This window comes from Acipenser ruthenus, chromosome 42 (genome assembly GCF_902713425.1).
Source record: "Acipenser ruthenus chromosome 42, fAciRut3.2 maternal haplotype, whole genome shotgun sequence".
NCBI classification, from domain to species: Eukaryota; Metazoa; Chordata; class Actinopteri; order Acipenseriformes; family Acipenseridae; genus Acipenser; species Acipenser ruthenus.
The window spans coordinates 6,321,187-6,333,554 of record NC_081230.1 but is presented as its reverse complement, the minus strand read 5'-3'; the positions used below and the strand labels follow the sequence as shown (position 1 = coordinate 6,333,554).

Here is a 12,368-nt window from a genome sequence, read left to right as displayed (position 1 = left end):
TGCGTAGGCGTGTAGAATTAAGTGGATTAAAAAGTAATTTGGAGTTGATTTGTGTTTAAAAGGCTTCGTTAACAGGATTTGTGAGTAATCTGTTTTTTGCCGCATGAATGGACTCGGGGAAACCGTTTACAGACAGTTACATTTCGGATTAAGTGCTGGGGAGTGGAGGGGGGGGGGCGAGGGGGAGGGAGACAACCAGCTTGGCAAAAAGAGGATTCAGCCCCTGAAAACAAAAAGACGATTTCCTAAACTCTTGGTGTTGTGACTTTTAATCTTCTTGAGTTTCTTTAAAGGAAACGACTCATTTGTCCCGATTCTTTTATACTGGTCAGAGTTAAATAAGTCTAAAGAAAGCTTTGCCTTTTTTCAAGCCGTATCTTTCAGACCCCCCCGCGTATATCTCCCATTTATTTAGCTATCTCGGTGTGACGGTTGTGTGAAGTTTAGTAATTAATTATATAAAGAGTATTGACAGTTTGCGCACTGGGGCGGTAACAGCGCGTTCAAACTCATTCGCTTCACTGTAAACGCGTCAGCACCACCTAGAGGTTAGAGATAAATATAATAGATATATATATATACAATTTTAACAAACGGGACCGTACACGGTTTTTTTTTCATATCGTTGTTTAATCATTTTGTTTTCATCTGTCTATCAATCTCCTTAAGAACTGTTCTGCAGTATCACTGAAATAAACTGTAGTATAATGTTGGCTGTGGACGCGGTCATTCAATGCAGTGCAATGCAGTACCGTACTATAAATAAATACACATCAGACCTAAGGACATATCCATAACATATGGGTGCGTACAAACTACCGACATAACTTCATATAAATTGTATTGCGGAGATTGTATTGTATTTAGTCTTCAAATAGTATTTGATGACAGTTGCTTTACTTTACGCTGTCGTATTACTTTATTTCAAATCATATAAAGTATGCTTTAATAGAAAATAGTTCGTATTTTTAACCAATTGTAATATGTATCAGTTTTGCAGATTGACTTCCACCGCCTATTCCAATATTTGAATTGCAGCTACCGCACCGCCAGGGAAACTACAGTGGAAGATGTGTTCAAACGTGCATTTAAACTGACAAGGGGCTGAGGGGTGGAGTTTAACAGGTGTTGCAGATCTTTAGCCACTAATGATGTAAAGACACCTATAAAACCTGCTGGATAGGGGCTCTCCAGGACAGGGGTTGGAGACCCCTGATCAAAACACTCATTGAGTCCAACTTTATGACAACTGTGTGACTCGACCATCAGGGGGAGCTCTTGCTAATGAGTTCATTCATTTATTAAGTAGATTACTGTAGATAGTGGAGACCTGCTTTAGTATGATCGTGCACAGAATTTGACATGTTCTGTGTGGCTGATTGCTCACTGTATAGCGCACGGAATCGATCATACACGATACAATGTCAAGCACGGGTATTGATTTATGTGTGGAATTATTAGCATTGTGAGCTTGCATGGCTCTCTCGCTCTCTCCGTTGAAGGAGACAGTCAGTGAAAGAGTACAATAAATATTGTCAACTAAAGCACAAACTCAAAATGACGGTTTCAAAATTACGGCCAAAAAAGAACGAAAAGAGAGAGAGAGAGAGAGAGAGAGAGAGAGAGAGAGAGAGAGAGAGAGAGAGAGAGCAGTCATTTCAAATTAAAATGTGACATCTGGCGACAGGAGATCCAAAAAAAGAGGGAGAAAAAATCTGCGTTTAATTGAAGAGTGCGGTGAAGGCTTGTGAGCGCGTGGTTATGCTGTTATTACAGTCGACATAACATGTACCAAGATCTCTTAAACAAGTTACAGGGCGAACACAATGTTGGATTCGATACTACCCTTGCTGGTTTTACACTTTAAAAACAGTTTAAAATCCATAAATATATTTTCTTTTATTATTTTTATTTGTGTACTCGTATTAGCGCCGTCAATGAGGAGCCCCAATAAAGATAACGGCGCCTCGCCTCAGGACCTGGCTAGCCGTACGTGTGCATTATACTGGAGATAAAGACAGCCCAGAAGCGTCTGCACTATCTGTGTAATGTATGTAAAAAAAAAGTCTTAAGAGAATAACCTCCCCGTCCCACGCCGAGCGGCGGCTTGTGTGTGCGCGCCTTTCTGGTATTGAAGACTCGAGGATTTGCCTGGGCTGCGCTGCACGGATTAATCTCCCGTCTCTCCTCTATTCTAATAGACAGATTGATGGGAGCGAATCTCTTGATGCCCGTGTCACAGTCAATGGGGAGAAGAATGCGTCGCATTTCTCTTATTGTTGGGATGAAGTCTCCGGGACTGTCTCACACACGTACTGTTCTCTCTCCTAGAATGTATAAGAGCTAGAGGTGCACGCGGCTCGCACGAGAAAGGACATGGTGCGTCTTTTTATAAGGACTTGGAGACGCTATAAGGACTTCCCGTAACATTCTGTGGCAGCTTCTAAAAAAACCCCAAACGAGTTACTGGATTCGAGTTTAAGCGACGCTGTTATTTTAAAGTATTCTAATATATATTTTAGTATATTTTGATTATTTTGTTTTGGTTGGTTTTGGAAAGACTTAAACATAAAAACCCAAACCTGACATTGGAGTCTTGCTTTTGAAGCGTTTTTGTGTGTGTGTCCAGCGCATGCCTCTGGCCTCTGTTAATTTAATGTCTGTGAAATTGATTTGAGTATGACAGCAGTGTAGCCTTTTTTTTTAGTTCTGACACAACACACAAGTATATCTTTGTATTATTAAAGTTGCTTATTTTAGAGGTTTGTGAGGCGAATCTTTAGCCAACATGCGATCTTTCACGTTAATGCTGGGATTGAAGACGCTGTGGGTTTTGGTGTTTTCCTCTCTTTCCAATACTTTGGCAGTCAACAACAGCGGACGATGGTGGTGAGTACCAGAATTTATAGCAATTCCATAATACTATTATTATATACACAAGCTCGAAAAATCTGCAAAATGACAGCGATAGCTGCATAAATACTGGCATCGCCGGCGCGCGCCTGCCTGCTTGCAGAATTGCGGGCTGCTCGGTGCACGCGCAAGGGTGCCTGCAGGCTCGAGTCACTGCGATGTTTGGGGACCTGCAGCTTTCACTAAACCGTGCTGCAACTGAACTATAACGCTGGCACTGCAATGCAGACAGGCACGTTGCTGTCTCCGTCACTTGCAGCAGTCGCTTACAATAACAAGTAAATCAAACTGGTTTATTTAAATTAAGATTATAATTCTATTCTATTTAGGATATTTTGTAATGATGTAATTATATGATTCTTTACACATTTTCAAATAATCGAGCTGCAATTATATCTATCCTTCAGACGCAGTATTTTAATAATTAGGTTTATACTGTTCATCCATATTGTAAATATATGCATTCAACTGTAACAGGTGTATTTTGATAACACTGACGTTTCAAACAACACACCGATAAACAACTATCAAATATATGATGCATAATATTGGGTTTGATACTGAACACTGAATCATGGGAGATTTACAGAAACACTGAATTTGTTCAATATGGAGAAGTAAATATACGGAGTTAGTAACAAATACTACAGAACATGTTTGCCAGAAGGGTAGGGATGGATGTGTCGTTACATCAACCCAATACGATACAGAATCGTGGCGCTGTACAGTCCTCACACTGTACGAGTCTGCCTTAGCTTTGCATCTAGGCTGTTGTTGGCTGTTTTGACACCACAGCGCTTTGCATTTCATCTATGTGAAGCGGAACCGAATGAAGAATCCTGGAGTCGCTGCAATAATTCTTTCTTACAAGTGATATCCGCCGGAGAGCCACAATAAACCCGGCTTCCTTCATAACGAATCTGAGAGCGTTTCACATCGACTTTGCCTTGCGGTGATTTTATTTGCAGAAGTTGACACACAAACAAACATGCTTTTTACATATTCTTAAATTACATCAAACTCAACATCTACGTAATGAAAGACAGCCCTCTGACGAGCGCTTCAACCATACTGCACTAGTGAAAATGGATGTAGCTATCATAAATGTGTGTGAATAATTTAGACCTGGCTTGAAATCACAGCATTTCAGTTAGTTTTGACAAAATAATATGTAGGCCTACATTATGGAATATTTCACATTATAATTTTACTTCCACAGGTTGTTATCAACTCTAAAACAAAAGTGTCAACAGCACCACGCTTACAATAAGAGATTTTCAGCCATTATTCTGGTTCTTTTTTTTTAAAGGATTTATACATTTCTCGATAATAAATTGTAACGCCCTCGTTTGTTTTGTAGACGACGTGATTGATGAATTGTCGCCGCGTGCATGCCGCGAGCCCAGCGGCGTGTTGTGTGGGTGGGCAGGCGCGCAAGGGTCTCGCTCCTTGGGACGCATCTGTGAAACAAACGAAATCTGCAAACTTGCAACTTTGAGGTTTATATGCTGTGCATTTGCTACTGCTTTCAAACTACATGTCTGCATTTTGTGTCCGTGTCGCATTTCGCTCTGTAGCAAGCAGCTGTCTGCAGGGTTTACTGTAGCAGCTCAAACCAGAAAACTTTTGTTTTCCACAGAGTTAGATACAGGCTATAATTATTCTGCAGAAATCTGTACTCGGGTTAAATAACTGTTATTTATGGACTGTTATACTGTATACAAAAATGCTCACCGCCTACAGTCTACATATTCTGAATATATTTAAAAATCTATTTTTAATATAGTTTCTTGATCGCCATATTATTTATTATCAATCATTTATCTGATAGCCTAATGTTGTGGATATTTGACATGTGTTTATGAAAAAGAGCACTTTAAACCAATGTTTAAAATATACGATGAATGTTTCACAGTATAATATTCTCAATTAAAATAAACACTTAGACGCGTTTAAATTGGTTTGTGTTAAAACAAAATTCGTTTTACAGTGTGAGGAATGCATACGTAATTAAATAAATAAATAAAGTATTAAGAAAACCTTTTTTTTCGTTTTTACTTTTAATAAACCACCAAGGGATCTGTGAACAAAACACTCTTTTTTAAAACCGTGTAAAACCATTTCCCCTTTTTTTGCGTTTAAAAAGTGGTCGATTAATTAAGAACATATTTAACGGATCTATTTAGAAGAACAGTTTATTAATAGTCTATGACAAACCCAATAAAAAAACACACAAACAACAAAAACATCACATTATAATTATAAAGCCAATATTGCTATATATTAATTAATTCGTTTCTGTCGGCTGATATTTAAAAAGACCCGGAGCAGGCTGATTTAAATTAATCTTGGGGTTTTAAAGGCGTCCTGGGTGGCCACGAAGCAACATTTCAAACACACATTTCCAAAATTCAAGTCACATTACACTCCAGGTAGCACAACGTCATAAATGACATGCTGGTGCTTTCGAACACTACAAGATCCCAATTTTCCAAGTCTCCATGTTTTTAAATCCGCATCGCTTCTTTTCCTGTTATTTACACGTGTTAACGCTGCCTCATATTGAACATGTAGTTATAGGTGGTCCGGATACCACATGCATATCTATATACCACGTTTAATAGAATAATCATATACTGTGGTAAGATATAAACATCCTGCTTGAATACATTGAAGGATCCTCTTAAGAAAAATGTTATTTTTTTCTTCACAAAATTACTAATGATTACTTTTTGCATGGAAAATGTGACAATATTTAAAGCAGATTTCCTGGTTTTTGTTCCAACTGTACCCTAAATGACTTAATTGAACCAATTAAGTGCTTATTCGAAGCTTAATTGGTCCAATTAATTAACCAGGACCAGGTCTGGAGACCCCTGCAGTAGATGGTTGATTCCAGGAGTCACTACCGTTACTGGTGGAGAGTCCAGACTGGCATCGCCCCCCAGGTGCTCACATACCACACAGTGGGAACCTGCAGTGAGCTCAGAGCATTTCTATTACCAGTAAGGTCACCGCGGTCTCCGTGTTGCGTTCCAGGGGGATCGTGAACGTGGCCTCCTCTAACCTGCTCACAGACTCCAAGAACGTGCAGCTGGTCCTGGACCCGAGCCTGCAGCTGCTGAGCCGGAAGCAGAGGAAGCTGATCCGGCAGAACCCGGGCATCCTGCACTCCATCAGCAGCGGCCTGCAGAGCGCCATCAAGGAGTGCAAATGGCAGTTCCGTAAGCGGCGCTGGAACTGCCCAACCGCGCAGAGCCCCAACGTCTTCGGGAAGATCGTCAACAGAGGTAGACTCGTGGTGATAATAATACACTGCTATGTAAATAATAGGACAATACTACTACTAATAATAAATGAACGCTCTCTGGTACCGTTAGACAAAGTCAAGCCTGCCTGTCACCTTTAGCACAGCATAGCAAATAAGGTGTTGGTCTCTGAACGTCTTTATAACCTTTCAAACAGTTGCAACTTACAGAACACATTCCCATAATAATCCCTAAGAAAACATGTATTATTGCTCAGGGGCATGGGTACTAAGTTTATTTTTCAATTGAAACAATGGTGGTGAAAATCTATTATTCAGTGTCCCGCTAGGGGGCGCTGTGGGACGAATGAATGATGGGAAACAGCACCCCCTATGTGCTGCAGTGGGAGTTCTCCATCCTTGCTGAAGAATTCTATTGAGGGCTACCAAACTGTCACCTGTGACCTGAGCAACCAGATTTGAACCCAGGCCTCCGGGGGTGAAAGGCAGGAGGCGCTAGTGAATTAGCCTGCTGTCTGAGCCACCTAGCCCCCTTTCCCATTAAATATGGAACCACAAATTAAGGGATGGAAATAATCAGAGCTGGACAATCCCTGGCTTTAGATTTGTGACCATAATGACTAGCTAGCAATCATGGAAATCAGGCTCCAATCAGACAGAACACAGGAGCTATCCAGCCAGTAATACGTCTCAGAGCCAGTCTTAAAAACTCCATCTGAACCGTTCGGAGCAGTTCGAGGTAGAGAAGAAAATAGCATTTACCATCCACAATGCCAACTGTTCCTCTTTAGAAGGCACAGCCCCTCAACTTTGGCCAACTGTCTGCCGTCAGCCACAGTGATTTATAAGGGCTCCCTGCTCTTTTTCTGTTTAGCATTATAATGCAGTGACAAGGAAACACCTGGTTTACAACCACAATCGAGGGAAGGGGCTTTCTATTATGGCCAGGTCAACAGGTCACTGGTATTCATGCATTACCAACTGTAAACCATTAACTAGCAGACAGAATGTTCCAGTACACTCTGTAATGCATGGGCTGCACGGTTCAGTGTGTGAGCTGCAGGTTTGTGACATCAGAACATCATCACCTCACACTATCTTCACCGAAAGATAACTCTGATCCTTTTTATTTGACATTTTTTTTAAAAACCTTTGTTGTTATTCCTTTAAAGGAGTGCTTTTCTTAAAAAAAAAACACACACACACACTTCCTGGTAACTAATCACTTAAGTAGCTGATTTTCTCCAATAGTCTAACTGCGATAAGACCGCGTGACCTACAGCACAGGAAGGCACCACACATCTGCAGCGCTGTAATTGAAAAGTGCCGAAAGCACAATAGAAAGAGAAGATTGATCATTTTTACCTTTACCTTTTCATAGCGTTTGCAATCATGCTGAGTTGCTCTTGCTGTAATTTCTAAAATAATGTGTTGTTTTTTGATGCATGTGCTTTGAGCTGAGTTCAGGAGCTGCTCTTCAGGTATAGTTGCCTCCCATAGCAAGATCCGCTTAAGGGTCTGTGCAGCCATCTAGTGATCAGCCACCGTGGATCAAGTTTACTTTTGTACTGCTTATCAGGAGCTGTGCACTAGATGGCGCTGGATCTTACTCAAGAGGCTGTAATCAACAGGTGTTCTTTTCCAAAAAGTTAAAGACATGTATATATTTATAGTTGTTAATGTTACTAACAGGTCGGACGATTGATTTAAGCTGTGGTTAAATACTCACGGTATTGTCTCTGGTGGTTCAGGCTGCAGGGAAACAGCGTTCATCTTTGCCATGACCAGCGCCGGTGTGACGCACTCCGTGGCCCGCTCGTGTTCCGAAGGCTCCATCGATTCTTGCACCTGTGATTACCGGCGGCGCGGGCCCGGTGGGGCGGATTGGCACTGGGGCGGCTGCAGCGACAACATCGACTTTGGGAGAGTGTTCGGAAGGGAGTTTGTGGATTCCAGCGAGAGAGGGAGGGACCTGCGCTACCTCACCAACCTGCACAACAACGAGGCCGGGAGAATGGTAAAGGACGGGCTGCATCCTTAAAATATAATCAGATATATGCAAACGATCAGTTAGATGAAGTCCCGGGCTGTGGGTGAGCAGTGCTGTGTTGTGTGGGTGGAAGTGTCCCTCTAGGCTTGCTCGGGGTTATTACAGGACAGGACACAGTGGAACAGATTAGCTCCAGGGGGCGGCCTGCTCTCTGAAGCACAGCAGGGATAAAGGCGCTCAGCAAGGCCCTTCACAATGCCTGGGTGAAAACATTGCTGATACGGTGTATTGGGGGGAAAAAACAAGGTTGCATGCCTCTCCCCGCCTTCAAAGAAAATACATTCCCCCTGAGAGTAGCTAAGAGTAAGCCAAGCGCGGGAAACTGAGGGTTTAGTAAAAGTACAGGATAAAGGAGAAAACTGGAAAATGTTGGGGGAGTTTAAAACATGGTAAAACATGCATAGTAGGAAGGAGCACAGTTTAATCACAGGGGAGTGTGGCACAGGACTAGGAAACATTATTAATGTAAGAGAACAGAACAGGGTACAGCACAGGGGAGGAGGGTACAGCACAGGGGAGCAGGGTTCAGCACGGGGGAGCAGGGTACAGCACAGGGGAGCAGGGTACAGCACAGGGAAGCAGGGTACAGCACAGGGGAGCAGGGTACAGCACAGGGGACCAGGGTACAGCACAGGGGACCAGGGTACAGCACAGGGGAGCTTGGTACAGCACAAGGAAACATGCATTGTAAAACACTAGAGCAGGGTAAAACTTAGTGAAGTCACGCTCCTCCAATGTTAAAATGAACCAGAATGAAAGGGGACCCAGCCCACACAGCCCCTGATTCTCTGCTCTCTCTCCCTCCCAGACGGTGTTTTCGGAGATGCGGCAGGAGTGCAAGTGTCACGGGATGTCCGGCTCGTGCACGGTCAAGACCTGCTGGATGCGGCTGCCCACCTTCCGCACCGTGGGGGACTTCCTGAAGGACCGCTTCGACGGGGCGTCCCGGGTCATCTACGGCAACAAGGGGAGCAACCGGGCCTCCAGGGCAGACATGAGGCACCTGGAACCTGAAAACCCAGCCCACAAACCCCCCTCCCCAAGGGACCTGGTCTACTTTGAGAAGTCACCCAACTTCTGCACCTACAGCGGGAAAACAGGCACCATCGGGACGTCAGGGCGCTTCTGCAACAGCTCCTCGCCAGCTCTGGATGGGTGTGAGCTGCTGTGCTGTGGCCGTGGCTACAGGACCAGGACTGAGAGAGTCACTGAGAGATGTAACTGCACTTTCCACTGGTGCTGTCACGTCAGTTGCTTGAACTGCACCAACACGCAGGTCCTGCACGAATGTCTATAGAAACCAAACAAGCCAAATATCCAAAGCTTTAAAAAAAAACCACCGAACGGTAGCAGCAGTCATGGTTTCGCTGTTACTTATTTTGAAGCTCGCTACCTTCCTTCTTGTGTTGTAGGTAATAGGACACCGCCTATATTCTGAAACAAACTAGCTGGGGTGAGATGGGTTAACACAGGAAGGGAAATTATAGTGTTGTGCAAAATGGGTTTCTGAAACAGAAAGATGTCTATGCTGATAAATGTGTTTTTATTACTGAATCTTACATAGAAATGAGTGCAGATAAAACCAAAAATTATACTGGTGCAAACGCATACACACATATCCACACACACTCAGAGGGTCAGATTTACAGAGCTTTTGCTCCTGTGTAGAATTTAGCTTCAAGGAGTGCAAAGGTTTTAAGAAGCATGTCTTACCTCTTGTTAGCACTAGTAATATTTGATTGCTCCCTTATTTTGGTTTTATTGCTTGTATTTGATACTTCAGTTTGGAAGAGGCAGATATTGAAAAGTTAGAGCTGCTTCCAGCTACATAATCAAAGTCACTCCAATGGTGTAGCGGCCGTCATGTGAGCTACAGCAAAGGTACCCGGATGCACCTTGGATTTGATATATTTGTATATTGCAACGTAAAGTGAATGACCAAAAGATTCTCAGCACAATAAAAAGGGATGCGGTAATAATGTTACTAAGTCATCATTTACCATCATGATTGATGTGAACTTTTTGATGATACAAAATGATACAAAAACTTTACCTTTGATTTCTGTTTTAAAACAAAAAATATAGTAGCTAATCAGAGAAGTAACGCTTTTGAAAATCTACCCCTCAACAGACAAACATTTTGGTCGGTGCCTTCGGCAACTTGGTCTCTTATATTTCTACCTCAGAATTCATGATTTTTATTGGCTCACTGTCATGACTGGAGGTTTTTTTTATAATTATAACAACTCTTTCAGACTCGAATCTCCTGGATCTACATGGGAATACTTCAGTGAATAGATTTGTAATATGATTTGTTACGACCATTCTCTCTCTCTCTCTCTCTCTCTCTCTCTCTCTCGTCTGTAAATAATGTGCACTGAAATATTAATGGGAATTTCATTTCTGTAAATACAAATATTTATTATGAATTTTTATACTCAAATAGAGTGGACCAGGGGTATTAAAATTAGTTTGTTTAAGACTGTTGTCTTGTTATGGTGTCCTTTTATAGTGTTATAGAACAATAAAATCTATATTTTCAATGAATAGTGATTACTTGTCCTTTTTTACCATTGACGTGCGTTTTCTTTGCATAAATCTGTGTTAGTTTGATCATTATTAGACTGCAGCTTTGATGAACTTTCGAGTCAACTCCAGTCGCCTATACGGTCTTCCCAGTAGAGTGCTAGACATATAGTATTGTTAATTAGTATTAGTACTGTAAATTCACGGCAGGATTTATAAAACATATCATATGCCTTAAATGTGTAACTAGAACCGTTTCCAAACCTCTAAATAACGGAAGGGCTGATCGGTGTAGGACGATATCATCGTCTAACACAGGTGAGCGACCTGTCCTTGGTGCTGAAATTGGATTACCAACAAGAATATAAACTCCACCAAAAAAAACTACGAGAACGGCCTAGTGCTGCCGTTGAGTCATTTTAAAAAGCACTTAACGATCACAAACTCTGGCTGCATTGCAGGTAGGTGTAGAGTAACGGTGTTAGTGAAGATTTCTTTGTGCGTTAATTAATTAATTAATAAACTTGTTTTGTTGTTATTGTTTTTAATGTAGGCGTTTAATTCGAATTAAAGCTCCCTGCCTCGTCAAATCTTACAATAAACAACTCAGTAAGGCTATTTGGTCGTCATATTATCGGAGACTCGATAGTGAAATGTGAGGGATATTGTTCGTTGCCATTTTAAACTTTGGACTTAGGCGCCTTTATAAGTCAAACGTGGTCAATATGTTTACCTCTACGCCTAATCTAAAAGGTCTGGATGACTTGCATATAAGCCTATTTTCATATATTTATTGGCTATTCACCAGAGCTCAAAAATTGGTGCCAAAATGTCTCGAAACCAAGAAATAAAATGTGGTAAGAGGATAATACACTGTTTATGTTAAACAAACCACAATTTCTGAGACATTCAACACATATTCCTTGTAAAGTGTTTCGGCACGCGACAGGATTCCCTGGAACCATATGTGTAACGTTTTGAGTCTTGAGTTTAGTACAATTCCCTGAATATCAAAGTGCATACTACTAAAAAGAAACTGCTAACTTTACACAGCTCGATATAAAAAGGGTTTGAATACGATCCACGGTTAATTTCCTGACGCAACCACACGCGGAATGTAAACAGCAATATACAAATACACTTAATGCCTTATGGATTCCATACATGAACGCGAATGGCAGTGGTATTTGAGATAGTTGTATAACACGACGCTATGACTGTACACTGTTATGCAGGCCTGAGAGGTTAATCAGAAGGGCGGTGCTGAGGGTCTTTGCTCGACGCTGCTATATTATTCAGAGCCGCTCAGGGGATCACGCCTGGACTGCCGCTTTACACAAACATCTGCGGACTGTCTTTAATCTTCGGGGCTGTTGTAGTTTGCGGATTACTGTGTTTGGGTAATTAGCGGCTGTTGTTAAATCACGTGGGTACCTGCAGGAACTAACCGATTTGGTTTCGACCAGACTCATAGTATTGCCACAGACAGAGCTCCATCTCGGACTGCAGCGTGCACCGCTATCAGAACACCCTGTTGCTCCTGTTGTGTTTGTTGTGCGTACGAAATCAAAGCACTGCAACAGAAATCTAGGAACATAGGCAAAGCAGCTA

General features: G+C 42.0%; 1 protein-coding gene across 1 annotated transcript; it reads left to right on the top strand.

The window, feature by feature from the left end:
• The first annotated feature begins 1,835 nt into the window (after positions 1 to 1,835).
• Positions 1,836 to 10,772, top strand: LOC117401155 (protein Wnt-1). The gene is made up of 4 exons (XM_034001665.3): positions 1,836 to 2,889; positions 5,953 to 6,203; positions 7,933 to 8,198; positions 9,040 to 10,772. Exons 1-4 carry the CDS (start codon positions 2,789 to 2,791, stop codon positions 9,526 to 9,528), a joined length of 1,107 nt encoding a protein of 368 aa, XP_033857556.1. The 5' UTR covers positions 1,836 to 2,788; the 3' UTR covers positions 9,529 to 10,772.
• Positions 10,773 to 12,368: the final 1,596 nt, after the last annotated feature.

Excerpts from the sequence above, each read along its gene's own strand:
- LOC117401155 (XM_034001665.3), top strand. The coding sequence starts at position 2,789 with ATGCGATCTTTCACGTTAATGCTGGGATTGAAGACGCTGTGGGTTTTG. Across the intron at positions 2,890-5,952 it reads AACAACAGCGGACGATGGTG|GGGGATCGTGAACGTGGCCT; the intron begins GTGAGTACCAGA and ends GTTGCGTTCCAG. Across the intron at positions 8,199-9,039 it reads ACAACGAGGCCGGGAGAATG|ACGGTGTTTTCGGAGATGCG; the intron begins GTAAAGGACGGG and ends TCTCCCTCCCAG.